Consider the following 17,892-nt stretch of genomic DNA (forward strand, 5'->3'; position numbering starts at 1 on the left):
AAAAAACGAAACCTGAATTGACCAGTGCGTGCTCACACAACAGACCTGAAGGTGCAGCTACAAAGCTGGGCACAACTGAAACCTGTCTCTAGAGACAATGTGGAGACCACCGAGTAAGTTTTTTAACACAGCCAACACAGTAATTTCTGATATCTTTACATAGTTTACTAAACAGCAAATTCTGTAAGCTGTGATTGAGGAGTGCTCCTGGCTTACACCAGCAGGGCCCATCGTACCACAGGCTGCCACAAGATCTGCACAAAAAGCAGTCAGCAGGTTTTTCACGAGTTGGGTGTCAGCCGCAAGGTTAAAACTCTTTGCAGAGGAAGCACAGCTTTCTTTGGGGATGAATTATTTCAAGCTCCTGGAACAAACTCCCACAGGGAGCAATAAGCATTTTATATGTAATTTTCTTTTCCAAATGCACTTTGATCTTGTTGTTACTAACAAATATAACATATATAGGGAATGAGAATAACAAACTGCATTTGATACAGTGAGTCTTTGCTGATTCAACTATGGGGGAGTGCTCACATATAACAACTGTAATTAACACCACCATAAATATATTTATTGACCTGACAAAGTTAAAAGTTTATAGTAGTGGTATGGAGTAGCTTACAACACTCATCTGAGATAAATAACATCATTACTTTTTGATAACGTGGTCTAGATTGTTCATGTTTTTATTGTGATACTTCTAAGGAATATTTCAAATGCTTTTCTTGTATAGATGGTCTGAAAAAATCTAGCTGGGGAAAACAGTTTCCTTTAGGGCAAAATAAACATTCAATGTTGAAGAACGGTGCAAAAAACACTGCTGAAAAATCTACAGTAATCCAGCAATTCTTACAATCTCGGTTGTGTAAGTGTTTTCTTGTCACTTTTTGAGTATGTTAGGCCTCATGTTGAAGACATATTGGCAGCGCTTGTTTCCAGAGGGGAAATGTCTAGAAATACTATTTCTAGAGGCAGAGATGCACTTTTATAAAGAAATTTTGTTACCTTCTCTCAATTCCCATACACAGTCTCCAGAGCCGTCATTACTGGCAAAAATTAATTATATCATGACATTCTTTGAACTACTAAACCGCCCCCACCTAATGCAATTGTTTAAAAATGTGCTTATAAACCGTTAAGAGCTGTTCTGTGAGTATGACTTGGTTTCTTCCCAAATGTAACAGTCAAAGCAGTTACAATAAAAAATGCAGAATAAAATTATTAAGGATTTCACCATCTTACAGTTTGAAACTGTGTGCAGGTAAGTAATCTTCTCTTAGCCTTAAGAGAAGTTAAATTACTGTATCAGAATCTTGTACTGAAGGTAACTCCAAGTACATCTTTGGACTATGATGACTTTGGTAAAATAAAAGGGTAAGAACTAGAAGCAGTAGTTCTCTTGCACTGTGGTCCTAACAGGCAGTTTTGTCCTTTTCAGTTTTGTTAAATACAGACAGTCTGCCTTTCAGGAAGAATACATCTCCTTAAGACAGACTTGACCTTTTCTTCAAGCTATTGCTTTGTTTACTGTAACAGAAACTATACATAAGAACTTGCAAATGCTATGCTTTCCATCCAGCTCTGCCATATACCGTAGCTAACACTGCATTTAAAATGTAATAATGTGAAACTGACCCCCACCAAAAATACAGCAGGTTTTAAGGTTTATTTCCGAAATGTTGTATTAATTACAGTTTTTAAAAAGTTATTATATTAATGAAATTGGTTTCAGTTTTAATATAATGACAAAATTATAGATATGGAGACATCCGAACGTTGTAACAATTCTTTGTTGTCGTGTTCCCATCCAGGTAGTGGTGTTCCAGTCTTATTTCTGGCCGAGCTGGGACAGCTGAAAATGGAGCGACAGAAAACCATGAGGCTGCTGATCCCTCCTTCCACACCCAGCTCCCAGGTAAGCGTTGCTGGCCTATGAGCTCTGGCTGTTTCTTACAACCCAAACTGTGCTGGGAACAGAACATTTAGTGCGTTCCCTCACAGGAGAGGATCTGAGCTTCGCATCTTAAAGATCTGAATAGATTTCAGAGGTAAAGGTACAGCGTACGCAGTCAAATCAACAAAAAAGGTAATTAGGTGCACTGAATAGTTACAAGATGATAAATATGATTTGTCTCCTTCAAGTGCAACAAGAATAAATTTAGTTCTTTAAAATGTAGTGTTGCATAACTCTACATATAACATGTAACGTTGAACAATTCCACAATAATTCTCATCTTAGCAGGAAGTCGGAGGCGGTGACGGCTCCTGAAGGGCAATTATTTGTTGACCACTGCGAATAGTTTTTATTTTGCATTTGTATTGGAATGAGGCATAGAGAAGTAATGGCCTGATAATGTTTTTAACAGCATTAAAAGATTGTTTTAATATAGGTACGGGCAACCTCAAGCTCCTACTAGGCCAGTATTTATAAATGGCAAAATTTAGGACAAAGGCTTCAAGACCATAGTTAAATAGCAGTTTTTACCTTGTATAAGTCACTAGAATAGCCTCAAAAGACAGGCTATTTGTGGAAAGTACCAAGAACAGAGTAATTTTTCCTTTCACTAGGATTTATGTTAAAGCAATTATTAATAACTTGTTCACCTGCATTACCCATGATCTCACATTGACAATACAGGCCTTCAAAAGTTAATTACTGACTCCGAACCCCCATTTCAATCAAGAGAAACAGGTAACAGTAACTTGTATTAATCTTTCAATATTTTTTTAAGTACATAGAGATATGTAAAGGTAAATAAGCCATAACACAATCAGAGAAGTGATAAACGTTACAGAGGTTATCAAAGGTACCTACCTGTTTTATAAACTGAGTAGCATTAAAGATCTCACTGCAGCCGTACAGGACGTGTTTGCCTTGTTTGCCCTAAAAAACCAGAAAAGCCAGGAAGAAATCAAGTGTTTAACAGAGTAGCAGAAGTGGATTAAACGAATTGTACAGCAAAAAAACCTAAATCTTGATGATGTTTAAGTCCTATACTTTTGGCTGGAAAAAAGAATAGCTCCATCAGAGGAAAAAAAACACCCTGTAATTAAACTGAAGTGGAAAATGAGACCAGAGGCAGAAAGAAAGGGGAAACCATGGGGCTTTTTACACATTTGAATTCACTATAACACTCAGGTCTTTGCTATATTGAAGAATGGCTTGGGGAAGTTAACAACCCTACTTGAGCAAACCCTACCCCCTAAAATAACTGGGCACTGCTCTAACACAATAGAAAATATGTTGGTATTATTCTTAGAGTCTGAAAACTTTTGTGTGTTTTTTTTTGTGTGGTTGGACTCAATGATCTCAAAGGTCCCTTCCAACCATGAAGATTCTGTGATTCCCATATAACAATGATGAAACCAGCATCTTTTTGTAAAGGGATTCTGAAACAAAATATTATGTTGATTTCAATCAGATGCATAATAAAGCTAATTAGCAGTGAATGGTTTAATTGTAGCAGCTTGATAGTAAAAAGGCTGCTGAAGTACTGTGTTAGCATTTTGGAAGTGAAAATTAGTTTATTTCTAGTGTTGGGCTAATAATCCCAGGGTTCTTCAAAATTCAAGCCTATGCTTGAACTTTGGTTTCACTGTTATTTTGCATTTTCCCATATTAGCTAGGTAAAAATTACTTAGGAAAGAGCAAAATAGGAACATAAGCCTTGAAAAAAATATTTTCTTTCAAATATATTATGAATTGTGCCGTTTCAGCAGAAAGTAACAGAAGCAGATTCTAACAGTCCTTAGCTGGTGGTCACACACTAATTGGGGAGATGGTAATCCTGGTTCAGGCTCTCATCTCTATTAATTCTGAGTGGTTTGTGGTAATAAACTGTCCTCGTTGCTGAGCAGAATCTTGAGCTTGCATCTTCCCACATTTCAGGCCAGTTTTTTTAATCTGGATGCCCAAAGGGGTCTGGTTTTGATCTGAACTTGAACAGATGCTTCTTTGAGTAGCATGGCTGAGTAGCATGTGGTTCTATCTAGTACCAACAGAAAATCTAAAATGATACAAATAATTGTGAAATGGGACTGCTGTCTTTCAGGCAGCTCTGAAATATGCCTCTATGTAATGCTTCCAGCCTCTCATAGATATTCTTATAAAAGTACAATTTTAAATAAAAGCATACACATTTTACAAGTTAATTATTTAGCCCATTCAAACCAAGAGATCTATCTCCAATTAATGGAGCCAAGCAGAAACTGCTTAACATAAAAAAAAAAAAAAAAAATTAGAACTCAATACTCTTCAAGTACTGTTCAGTACTCTTCAAAATCTAAAAATTTTTTTGTGATAAACGATAACATCTGTCCCAGGTAGATTGGAACAGATTATCAAGCAATACCTTTCTAACCATATGCAAAAAGAAATTAAGGGACATGCTAAATTATTTTATAAATTCTTTCAAAACAGTGTGCTGGTCTCCTCTTAGAGGCTCCCTCTGGCATGCAGTTTTGATGACACATTTTCAGCATCTTGAACCGAACTTGGCCAATATATCTATTTTAAGGCATAATCTGCCTTACTAACATTATAAATATTTGCTTTTTGAAAATATGAGATAGTTCATTCTAGCACAGAACTACAAATAATTGGATTTGAGGGTTTCTCTTAAGTCTCCTACAAGAAAACCCCGAATGTCAAAGCTGAATGAACATTGCTTCCTGTTTTACAAAGTTTTAAAATACTTTCTCTGTCCTTTCAGAGGCAAACTGGCAAAACAGATAGTGCTTAGAAAAATAAAGCAGTGAATAAAATCTTTGTGGTATCTGCTTGCAAGAACAGAGCTGTTGATTTTTCTCTGTTTTTTATTCTGGAGGAAGACTGATTGAATATTAGAATAATTAATAAGCTACATCTGTTGAAACAACAGATAATGGAAATGTACCACATGGAAAACAAATTTTATTGGCTAAGCCTGTAAGAGTCACCTGGGAGTGACTTTTGCCAGATATCTTTTGCCAGATTTACGAAAACTAGAGAATTCTGAGCAGTTTCTTACTTTCAAGGCTATGATATGTTTTATTTACATACATATATATATATAGATACAGCTGCTTTAGTTAACAACAGCAAATGTACACTAGGAACAGGACTGTTAATTCAGTTTGCTACATCTGCTGACAGTTTTCAATCATGACAGGGTATATGAAGACAAAATAAAGTAGAATGCAGTTTATTTACTCTATTCAAAATTGCAACATGAGCAAAAATACCAGAAACAGTAACTCTTTGTTGGTCTGAATTAATCATCCACATTTTCTACTGATTTCTTATATACTTTTCCCCAGACTCTGTATCTAATAAGGATGTTGAGGCTAATGTCATAGCCTTAACCTTCTAAATACGAAGTTAGAGCCTACAAGCGCCAGGAGTGCACATACCTTTATGTAGTCAATGAGATTTTGATATTCAATATAGTTGCCTCCTCCCACTACAAACACTATTGCCTGAAAAGCAACACACACATAATCAGAGCATGCATTTAAATTCCTCACATTTCAGTAGTAAAATATACACCAAATCATTAAGCCTACAGCGAAAACTCATCCTAATCACACTGCAGTCTAATAAGAACTGGATACAGAACCACTAGCTTCCTACGTGAAAGAAGGCAACGGAGGAGTTTTAGTAGGACACAGAACAGCAAGCTGAGAGCTTTTAACCTGTCACTGGCTTCTACTAAGAACCATTTGAAACACACACGGTTTCAATGTGTTATTTTTTGTGCAGGGATGTCTCCAGTGTCCATAGGAACAGATAAAATATTTCCATGGTTGCTTAAGAATTAATTCAGGACACCAAATACTTCGGGTATAATGTAATATACTTTTTAGCTATTTCCCTCCCTCTCACTTATTACTGTTAATAATCTATAAGATTCAGGTAAAGGCCATCAGTATTTTCTGGGCTACGCTTAAAAGAGAACAAATAATGAATAGAAAAAGGAGAGTTAATAGTTGCATCATTTTTGTTAACATTCACTATCCAAAGCTGTTTGACTACACTACACAAGTTTTATACAGACGTTATGTTAGTACTGACATTTTAGCTATGAGTGCCTGCTCGCCATAGACAGATATCTGTGTGACACCATGTGGGATTTCTTTGGTTCAGGAGGGTAACTAACACAGGTCAAGAGAAAACCAAGACACTTGTACATTGCCAAGGCAAAGATTTTGCCTATGAAACTTGGGAGTAAGATCAGGTAAGACTCTTACTATTTACAAAGATTTATGTTGAAAAAATACTGAAAGTTACTGGCATTTGTATAAAATGACAACATTTGTTGTTTTGCTTTTTGCCTTGAATTGCAGAGACTGTTTAAAATACTGTCACTTAAATGGGTGGGCAACACCGCTGTTTAAGGCCGGACAAAGGATTAAATCTGAGAGCACTCAAATGATCTGCTATAAAAATGAGGAGTTTAAATTGTTGAGTACCCAATTATAATATTAATTAATCCCTGTAATTTCCTCCAGAAGAATTTTCTAGATTTTTCTCTTCTCCAGTATTAGTTAATGCTTACAGTCCTTTGAGGATGAAAAGACTTCTTCAGAATCACAGCTAATTATAATTAATACTATGTATAATTAGTTTGAGTGGTTTTTGCAAACAAGACCTCTCATTTTCTTAATCATGATCATCAAAAATGACTGGTACTTCAGGATTTATTTATATTTAACGCATGAACACTGAAAAATAATTTCTACTTGACTTACCTCCTGGAATGGATTTTTACTTCTTGGAATGGAACTGTAAAAAGAACACAAACAAACTACAACTTAGATTTTATTAGGCATTAATATTAATATGCAAAATAAGCATCATTTACATGTTTATAGAATACTATGTAATATTAGAAAAATATATAACATAGAAAATTAATTGCTTTTCTGCATTCACTCTCCAAGTATTTTGTTTAAAGGATTTGTTCTGACCAACCATTCATTCTACCTGAAGCTGTAACGGGAGCAGCGCTGGCCGGGAGCAAATACAATGAGAAGAACATTTCATCACCATTAGCCCAGTTTGTGACACTTACCAATCCTGCTGACTGGAATCCTGACTGGGTAAGCCAGTCCCCTTCCAGTGCCTGCCTACATACTTACTGATGCCTCCATCTCAAAAACTACCAGGGGCAGCAGGCATGTGTTCTGCTGTCGGGTGTCACTGCAATCTCAGCATTAACATGCTTTAACGAGGAAGAGGTAAGTTACAGTTTGGGTGGTGCAGACTCTTCCTCTCCAGGTCAATATGCAATCCTGGCCACAGGGAGGGAGCTGGGAGAAGGGGAGAAACCTCTTTTCCTGTATCACCATGTGCCTTCAGGAGGAAAGGAAAAAGGGCAAGAGAAAGCTGTGCAGGGTCAGTCTGCTCTCCTGCCTCCTGCTCACACGCTCCCTCCTTCCTGCCCTGCGCCCTCAGACACAGCCTGTGCTAACACTGATGAGACGCATCGCAGCTTCTCTTCTCCCTGACTTCAGCAAGTTTCTCCAAGTGGCCAACAACAATTGACTCAACACTGATTTCAGCGTATCAGAAAAACAGGTTTTAAGAGGGAATGGCACCGTCTATTATGTTGGTTTAGTCTGCTGTGAGTAGCACAGACTCCTGAAAAGCAGAACTGTTAGCCCAGTTCTCTCCTCATTTGACTATGAGATGACAAATGCACACACATTTTGTGTCATCCCTTCAGAGGGTGAGGCCTCTTTATACTTGATGCAGGCTTTATACAGGATACAGAGATACTGGTTTGCTAAGATTAACTTACAGTAATGCAGTTCCTGCTCTACTGAAAAAATAGTAAGTCAAAACACCAATATTTCTTAAAACACGAGTAGTTTAGGAAAAAAAATTAGTCACTTTTAAATATAATCCCATTAATTATATCATTTTATATTGTTATTTTAAGTTAATAATATTTTGTCAAGCCAGCTAACCTATTTTTTTTTATCATCTACATAAATATTTAAAGGAAGAATAAGACAAGCCCCTATGTGGCTATACTAGAGTTTTGTTGTCATGCTCAAATAAGATTTAAGAAACATAACTTGAGTTTATGGAAAAAAAACCACAAACAACCCCCAAACCAGAAATTCTGTTTTTTCCTACAACGATGATTATAGCTACACAGAATGGCACATTTATGAACTGCGGTAAGTGCATGTCTTCACATTGTTTAAAGCAACATAAAAAATATGTGGAGTGGGTAAAAATGCACATTTACATGAGGAAAAATCCTTTGGTATTAATAAAACTAATCTTTGCACTTTTGCACAAAGTCCTCCAAAAATGCTATAAAAGCATAATAAAACAATGAAAGTTGCAATTAAAACAAAACATGAAATACTGGTAATTTTTTTCTTTGATGTTTTAAAAATCTGCGTATCTTTGAAATTAAGTAGTCTGTAATAATACTTTCCAATAAAACATATGTATTATCTGAAACATCTTTCCTATTGCTACTCATACTGTCAGAAATATACTCTCCATGATTCAAGAACAGAGGCAGTAGGCACAGATTCTAGGATAAATAACTAAAACTAAGTCTGGACATACTTTATCCATATTCAGCCTGTAATAAACCCCTGCGATTAAATGAGCTGATTGTTTTCCCACAGCTCAGATGAAAATTATTTTTAGCAGGTATGTTAAAAGTAAGTATCTTTGCTGTTCCTAGCATATTGAGGGTGAGATTATCAGCCATAGTTATTGGTCAAAGATATAAAGACAAAGATATAAAATTATAAACTTGTAGTGTAATTCCTCTTCCCCTCTTTTATTGGCAAAATAAACTATATCCAACTGTCCCTTCCAATGCTCATGAATATAAAATGTGCACCTGCCAATACAAAAGCAAATGCAGTCAAGTTTTAACAATTATTTTTTTTTGCAAAGCTATTAACAAATTTCTGAAGAAGGGTTGCATTCAGATTTAAATTTTAACTTTTAAAAAAGTGATAAATTTTGTTACGCTATCCGATGACTTTTTAATGTAACAGTAAAACCCGCAAAAGTACACGTTGCTGTGGCTGAAGGGAGGTACATGTTAGCAACATGTTCCCTCACTGGAATGGAGATAGATTTTGTAGTGTCATAGACATTTATCTGGTTGATCCAAGTTCCTCTTGTGAATTCCTTCAACACCAACTGTCTTGACTTAGAATTAATGATTAAAATTAATTACTTGTAGTCAGCAAGTAAAATAAAACCGGATTTCTTAAGTTAGCCTTTTTGCAGGGTACAAGGAAAGAAGCAAAACTCATAATGACCTCACCTGTCACTGCCTCGTAGCATCTTGGGGTCAAAATACCGGTAGTCATCCGTCTCCTATTAAAAAGTACATTTTTATCTCAAAAGATTGGAATTTTGGCTTATGAGCTTCTGCTTGGATCTATTACATTAAACATCATTCAAACCAATGTCATTTCCCATTCACCAGTCCCATCATTCACAATTAACTGTGGTGTCCACTAACATTGACAGTATTTGTACGTAACTGAACCGGTACAGAATAAACACGGGTGAGAGAGCTATGAAGGGTACTATTGAGCTTTTTGTTTCTGGTTCACCTAAAATTGACTGTTACACACTTTCCAAAAAACACACTGGTTGCACAATAAATCCCAACAGAATGGCAGATGCAGAAAGAAAAATTAAGGTGTTACCAGCTTAAGAGGAACATCACGTGGTTAGTTATAAATGCTAAAATTTTCCAGGTTACAGAGATCTGCTATTGATTTAATATAAAACAAAACATTTCTACGGCAATGAAGGCTAAATATAAGAGATCAAAATCTGCTACTGTTATGTAACTTACCCTTTTCATTTCATGATTTATGACTACTATTAAACCAAAATTAAGCTCTTGAAGAAGAAATGAGTTCCACAAGAATTTGAAAAGTCTGACTGTCTAAACTATACAAAAAAATTTTTTTCTTCACACGAAACACTCAAGCACTTCCAATATTTTTATTGGCAACAAGCAGGATCTTTGCCAATTATTACAGATGAAAAACAAAACTTCTTAGTAACTCCTTCTGACAACTACTTGGCTTTCTTCTGTTTCTATACTACTTTTTCACCCAGGTACTGTGAAGTTTCGTTTGAGTATAAACTGCATGCAGGGCTACAGCTGCTTTCATCTGGCTGCTTACACGCAAGATCTCTGTGTTTTGATGACTCTGTAGAGCAGAAATAATTCTCCTTGAGTAGCAGACAGATTATCTGGGGAATTTATTAGAGCTCACAAAGCATAACTATCTCTAATACTACGAAATATTTAGTATACATGTGGTGGTTACACACACAGAAGATAAATCTATTTGATACTAAGGACTTTTATCTAATTACATAAAATAAGTCTTTTATCCTCAAGTTTGCCTTTTAAAAAATTTAATTTAGATCTAATTTCACACTGAACCTCTGTAAAATGCTTTTCTATGCTCCAGTGGGAATTTCAACTGAATTTGCAAAGTCTGCCAGCATTGATGGTTTTGGCAGCCTCACATCTGAAGGTGGTATAGCAACTTCAAGTCATGAGAGAGCTGGGAATGGACAGATATTGCTAACCTAAAACCTCCAATACCTAAGAGGTATTGGAGAAATATTTAACTCGGATAAAGAGCTGCAGCTTCGCTTGTTAGAATGAATTACAGATTAATGCCAGAACTAAAATCAGAGTGAAAAACACAATATTACAAACATTTCCTCCTGAACGTATGACTGTTGTGCTTTTTCGCTGTGGGCTTGTGCAATTAGACATACAAAAAGTGGCAAAGTAATAGAAATGTGATAAGCTAGCTTAGTTTTTGTTGTTGTTTAAATACACCATTCTTGCTGAAATCAGTTCTGAAGATGCAGGGAAAGTAACCCTACTAGATTTTATTGGCTCGAAGAAATAGCTAGTCTGCCAGTAGAAACAACTGTATAGTGGTTTCGTTACACAGAACTGAATTTGTGACTTCCCTAAGAAATTCAAGAATAAAATTCATGCTTTTGAAATTATAAATAGAATTTTCAGAATTCCAAATTAAAATGGACCCATGGAAATATCCTCGACTTTCAGTCTATTTGCTTTTCTGCAAACATGACTAGTTTGGATTAAGGAAATCCCCATTTTTCGAATTTTCATTGTAATGCATGAAAGATTAAGATATCATACTGTATCGTATCATATCCTAAGCCTGAAAGGTTTCATATCCACTGAAAAGAATGAAATGAACCAAAATACAGTTCCATTCATATGTAACACAAATAAGATTTATCTACCTCTTAAGTCAATACAAATGTATATACTGTACTAACAGACTTTGGGACTTCTTCATAAAAAAACATTAAAGGTTTACTTATCAAAGACAGTCCTTCCCCAAGAATTTTGTGGAAGATACTTAAAAGAACCTCCATAATTCTGAAGTATGTGGTGGTCAGTTTGATATCTATGGGTTAAAATTTGTGTATACTTGACAACATGATTTTTTTTGTGTGTTAGGAAGATTAAAGTTTTATTCGGTCTCTATGGAGTGATACCAAAATGAAGCAGCTACGTTATTAGATTTACAAACAGAACATTCCTTTAGGAAAACAGAATCTCAAAAGCAATTGCTTAAAAACCTGCTTTGAGCACAAACTGGTACTATTCAAAAAACCCAAGTAACGGATTACTTTAAGGTCATCAGTGAATGTTTCTGAATAAATACTTCAAGCAAAAGTTAACTGCAGTTAAACACTCTACACAAATTTAAAAAAATTACAGGATGGTATTATTGCCTATAAGAATCTGTTCCTGCTTACGATAAATTTGGAAGGCACGAGTCCAGACTCATCTGTCCTTCCTGGCAGCTGCTCCTGGGACAAGTACCACACAAAATGATTTACAGCCAACCCTCCAGAGTTTTGCACAGCTCATCGCTCTGAATAGGTTTAAAACTTCACCTGACAATAATATTTTGAATGGTGGTGGCACAAGTTGTACGCTTCGTATATTTACTATATTGTTGCATTTTATATTTAGAAAATAATTTTAATTATTTACATGCATTGTAATAATTGTTCAACTTTTCAATAGTCTGTTCTAATTTGGCTTTACAACTTTTATCTGTATATTTCATTCACTGACCACTCTGGTTAGTAAGCCTCAATAAACTATAAAGGAGGTTTTTTTACTGTGTTGCAAAAAAATTAAAATCTTAAGCTTTTTTCCCCCTCCCTTTTTATTTTGCCTGCAGTGCAATAGTTTTCTGTTAAGGTGAATAGAAAAGTACCTCAAGCATCAGAAGATGAACAGAGGCCAGGGTGGTGTATTTCTAGAGCCTACACATTCCCCAGTGACCCTCCGGCTCCCTTTTCCCAGCTGGAACTGACCCCAAAAGCTGCTCTCAGTTCCCTGCAGGTTGGAACTGGCTCTGGGCCCTGCTGTGGCCCAGCAGCAGCACTCACTCCCTGGTCTGGGGCACGAATGCCCGGCTCTGACACGGCCCTGAAACATGGAGCCTCTGTCTGACAGACCCGCTCCATCTCTGCTTTCTCAGGGGAGAAGATCAGTATTTTCTCCAAATTATCCAAGTGATCCTGGCTGTTTTCTGCTAAGTGAAACGTGACAATATCAAGTCAGCAAAAAACGCCTGTATAACTTGTAAACTTTTCCAAATCAATTCCTAAACTTGTAGGCTGAGGAAGCTAGTGTTTATTTAAAAAAAAAATAAATTTCATTTTTCACCTAGTTATAAGTAGTAGTAGTAGTTTTTAATTTCAGCCTTCTGTATTAAGTGCTGTGAGTGACCTCTACTGGTTGACTTTGCTACAACTGGCCCTGGACAGCTTTTCCAAGTCCTGCAAACAGGGACAACAATCCACTGCCACCAAAACCAGGGTCAAGTTCTTTGTTCCTTAAGAGGAAGCAAATTTTCTGCTAACAGTGCTGACATCAGATATTATCTATGAGTACAGTTTAAGAAAAGACAGGATTACTTGCATGTCGATCATTTATATTTTACCATTACTTATCTCCCTTTAACTCTAGTTCATACCTGAAGATGAAAGTGGACTAAGAAAAATGCTGTAAATCTAATCAGTAGTAAGAAAAAAACGACTACCTTGACTATATGCTACACATAAAAAGACTTAGGGCTACTTTTAGCTGTAAATTCTAGCAAATGTCTTGACTAGCTAACATTTAAGTGTTTCAAAAGTCTGTAACCTTAGTCTGAGTAAACTTTCACAGAAACAAGGGGAAAAGAGGACTCTTCCGGCACAAACCCAGCTCTGCTTGCAAACTGAAAGACTGCATGAGTACTAAAATATTTTCCTCTAAACGGCAAAGCATTAAACATGTGGGAAACAAAATTTTCACTAACATACCTCTCTGTAACTATTTTACCTCTGAAATGGCTCTCTTAAAAGAAAATCACCCTGATGCAACGAAAATTTCAGCCCACAGTTTAACTTTCAGAAATCTAGGAGCAACAGAAACTCAGTAGAGCACAACAGTAACAAGCTCAAAACAGAAAAAGGACTCAGAACCACTAGTTCCAAGCAGATGCAATAAATTGTTATTGTTTAGAAAGTATTTTTATACAAAAAAATCTTACGAAATCATTATGAAAATGGTTTTATTCTTGAGCTACTGCATGATTAGCTTTAACTGCACTAGTTTGAAAAAAAATAGCCATGGCATATCACATATCACAGCCTCAAGATTTCACTTGTTCCACCTCTTCCCACGTGAAGGCCGTTATACTCACAGGGTTTGACTTCATCTCCATGAGGTTGTCCAATATCCGTGTCACTGGCAGATTCTGTAAGATGTAACGGGAAATTATTGGAATGGTGAAGTGCTTACTAAGAATTATTCACAGCCATACTATTATTTACGGAATAGTTTACACAGCATTTGAAATACTACTTTAAACAGTTTTCCTCTTGTATTTTGTAAAGGTTGAGCATTTTTGTCATCACCTAAATTACCTTTCTGTACAGAAAACACAAACATCTGAGGAGCATCTAACTAGGGGATGAACAGAAAGTGCAAAAAACGTGTGAAGAGGGGAACAGAGCTGTATTTAGGTATTACCAACACATGCAGACGTGATGACGTATGAATTCTTATAAAAAAATACTTTGCAAATTAAGGAAATAATTTTAAAGCTGAAGATGAGACTTAAAGGTGTGATTCTAAAATAGAACTAATGTCATCAAAGACATGGATAAAACAAAGCAATCCTGGCAACAAGTGTTTGGATGAACTGGAAAGGAATGAACTGAGGTGAGATTCACGATGACTCTTCCTTATTTACGATGGGAAATGTTAGCTTGGACAAAGCATCCAAAGTTTAAACAGTCAAACAACTTTAGTTATAATAAAGTGAGGGAGAATTTACAAAGCAATTGAATTGGAAATGTGTCTTGTTAACAGAATAGATCAAAAAAGGACATTCCAAAGGACAAATAACACTGAAAAACACTTAGTAAAAAACCAATGTAAATCCCCAAATGGCAAATAAAAAGCTAACTTTAATAGAAATACAACAGACCTACATCAAACTTAAACATGAGGAAGAGCAGCATTTTATTTGGCTACCCCAAAACACCTAAAGGAGTTAAAAGCCAGAAAACAAATATCCTGAAAACATTGGCGCTGTGGCTTCTTACTCACACGGAACCCAAACAAAACAAGCTGTTTTGTCAAGAACAACACTAACTTTTTAAAGCCACACATGTTAAAAGAAATGACAAAATGTTTAATATGAGAAGAATAGGAAGTCTCATTTAGAATATAGTTATTATCTGTTGTTACAAGTAGCAGTTTATCTGAAGATCTCTCTATGACATATACCACACAGGCAAGCCGCGGATTTAAAACAGTGTCCTCAACTGTATTTCATGACACTGACCACTGATTGTAACTGTGCAATGGAACTTATCATGTCTAGTCAATTTCACTGACTACCCTATAAAAGCCACAGAAACAATTTCTTTAAACTTTTATGTGATAGTTGATACTTTTCATGCACAAATTATGTCTGTAACAGGATGACTAAACAAACAACAGCAATGATAAGATTAACTATGTCAAAAAGCTGCACATTTGAGTGACATTTCATTTTTTTAGTTCTGATAGGCTGTATTTCTAAATTAAATTTTGGTTCTTCCACTAAGAATATAATGTAATATGACAAACGATCTTTTTCTTTGAAATCTTGAGGTCAAAATATTACAGAATTAAGATTTTTTAACTGTAAATATTTATTTATTGCCATCTGACAAAACTGCATATTGGAGAATACAATGTGTCCTCTACAGGGAAGCAGATTTCTGGGAACCACAATTCAAAATTTCAGCTACGAGTTATACAACCGGTGTCTTTTTTGTTGTCATTTATTTTCTTTTGGGGGGTTTACATTGAAATTTGCAGGCAAGTAATGCTTAGAAATGTTTTCTAAAGTTAAGCGAGTATTTGAAGGTGCCCATGTCATTACAAACACACTCTGATTTTCAAGCACAACACACGACTGTGGTTGCTGTACAATCCCCATGGGGGAAAACTAGAAAGGCCTGCACCGTAACTGAACGGAGAATGAACACTTTCAGCTTTTCAGTCACTCTGGAATAGATGCATTTAATACATCCTCTTCTAAACAAAGATAGGGAAGGGGGATTTTTTGTTTATGAAGGTCTAGTCTATTTTGATTATTCCACAGTTGCTCTTTTTATAGTGCTGAAATCAGTCATAATCACACATACAGGAATCTAATTCCTTGTAAGTGGAGGTATTCAAACAAAATTTGAACATTATTCCTTACTTGTCTAAAAACTGGAAGCTACAAAGTGATAGATCTACCCACCAGCAGAGGCTGATGCTTTTTTTTTATTGTACTGCTAATTTTATTAATATGACAGAGGTACTGAAAGTTGCTTTTCTAGATGTTCACAATGCTCACGTGATAGACTTTTTTACATTGTTTTTTAAACTTACTTGTTGCTTCAGTACCATGTTCTTCACTCCTTCCATTACAAACTGTGATCCTGTATTCATAACACGTGAAAAAAGACTGAAAAAAAAAATGTTGATGTGTATTTTTTATTAATAAAGTTGATGTGTTATTCTTTTATTAATTTGCATGCTTAAGCTTTATGCTGACATCCAATTCCCATTAAAGTTGATGGGACTTAACCACCAAGTCATTCAATTTGTCATGAAATATATTTTTCCAACCACAGGGCAACCAAGTGCATGGGAATACACCTGTTATCTAGCAGCTAGATCCTCAGCTACCAACAGGAGTCTTGAGTTCTACTCTTTAATCCATTGGACAGTTTATTTTACAACTTCAGCGATGCAGGGATTTAAGTGCTCCTTTTAAGCGTGTCACCAGAGTTAACAGAGATGATCAGTGTCTCCAAGCAACCAAACAGTAATTTTTCCAAGTGAGACAGCACTAGAATTCAGAACCCTCTCTAACCACACTGCGCACAGTTTCCTTATGACAGTGACAGGGTCGTGTCATTCCTCAAAGTGAAGTTGGTAACGAGGGTTCAAATCCTCTCAAGCGTGGAAAGACTCAAGTCCCATATCCTTGTACGGGATATAAATACCCTTAACACAATCATTATCTTTTCACATCTTGAAATAAACAACTACACTTTGCAACAAGCAGACAGACACCCAGCCCAGGACACCCTAACAAAAAAGCGGTGTGTTCTTGCACCCCTGGCAGCCTCCAAGCCCTGGAGAGAACCAGCTCTGAATACACAGGGCTGTTCTTACCTTCTGCCATTGACTAAATAAGGCTCAAAACGATGGCTGTCACAGACCCACCTCCTGGGGCTGAATTATTTTCCTGTGAGAGCCTGTACCTTTAATGTGCAGGTGGAGACATCACTGTATGAAGTTACTTTGTGGATTTAGTCACACATCCTTTTATTTTCCTGTGTGTAAGTCCTGTACACTCTTAGGGGAAGATGAGGGCTTGTCATTGTAACTTAAAACTTCTAGCAAACAGGGAAGATGTTTTATTCTGGGCCTTGTACAGCACTAATCACACTTTCAATGCTATTAAAATAAGCTACAGAACCCCGAAGGCTTACATAAAATGAATCAAAAGCGTACCCCAAAGGTTTAGGCGTAGTGTTTCCGTAGCTGGTTGGAGCTGAAGCCATCTTAGTGAAAGCCCTGTGAAAGCAGGGAGAGAAATCAAGTGCTTATCTCATGGCACACTCTGCTGCAGAATGTTCCACTCTGGTCATCCGAAAGTGAAAAAACTTCTGCTTCTCAAACTCTTTCAGGAAGTAACTATTTATTACATGCATCCCTCTTGTCTAGAAATACAATAGTTAAGGAACTGAAAGATATTAGATTCTACACTTAAAGACAAATACTTTACTTTGATACCATGTAAAACCAGACTCGCTGATGGGCAGCGTGGCCCTTTCATTGAATTCAATAAGTTGTTTCTGTCTTGGATCATTAAGCACACGACTACGTGTCTTGTTCAATACTGTTCTGGCATTACTGGAGTTCAATTTTAAAATAAGAGTTGCATTTATTACTGTTACAAGTAACAACAGCAAAAAAACGATGCCAGAATGATTATTTAAGGATCACTTACAACATGTAATTCTTTGATAACAATGCTGAGTTCTGTAAAGTTACCCAGTTATAACCTCAGGTAGGAGAAAAAAGAAATTACTTACTTCCATTGCTTTATGTAGTTCAAAGGAGCAAGATTACAACCTGCATCCATCAAGGCTTTTTTATACTGCTCCAAATCAATCTGAAATTATGGAGAATTGCAAAAGGTTGAAACTACTCTCTTTACATAGAAAGACAAGATATTCTTATCTAATATTAAATAAGCAGTGTAAAGTTAGAGCATTAACCAAAG

The 17,892-nt window shown here is 36.1% G+C and overlaps 1 protein-coding gene across 3 annotated transcripts in view; it reads right to left on the minus strand.

Annotated features, from left to right (window-relative positions):
• Positions 1-1,647: 1,647 nt before the first annotated feature.
• Positions 1,648-17,892, minus strand: part of SCFD1 (sec1 family domain containing 1) — a 46,226-nt gene continuing 29,981 nt past the window's right edge. For 2 of the 3 annotated variants that reach the window (XM_014941945.1, XM_014941944.1), the window contains exons 16-24: positions 17,702-17,781; positions 17,118-17,180; positions 15,984-16,059; positions 13,753-13,806; positions 9,288-9,340; positions 6,730-6,763; positions 5,392-5,457; positions 2,816-2,884; positions 1,648-1,852 (exon numbers count right to left, since the gene is read on the minus strand). In XM_014941945.1, coding sequence (XP_014797431.1) covers positions 1,829-1,852; positions 2,816-2,884; positions 5,392-5,457; positions 6,730-6,763; positions 9,288-9,340; positions 13,753-13,806; positions 15,984-16,059; positions 17,118-17,180; positions 17,702-17,781 — 519 coding nt within the window. In that variant the 3' untranslated portion in view covers positions 1,648-1,828. Of the gene's footprint in view, positions 1,853-2,815; positions 2,885-5,391; positions 5,458-6,729; positions 6,764-6,794; positions 7,334-9,287; positions 9,341-13,752; positions 13,807-15,983; positions 16,060-17,117; positions 17,181-17,701; positions 17,782-17,892 lie in introns of those variants that run through there. The other variant, XM_014941946.1, reaches the window with a different exon arrangement.

This window comes from Calidris pugnax, unplaced genomic scaffold (assembly GCF_001431845.1).
Source record: "Calidris pugnax isolate Ruff unplaced genomic scaffold, ASM143184v1 scaffold56, whole genome shotgun sequence".
Classification (NCBI taxonomy): domain Eukaryota; kingdom Metazoa; phylum Chordata; class Aves; order Charadriiformes; family Scolopacidae; genus Calidris; species Calidris pugnax.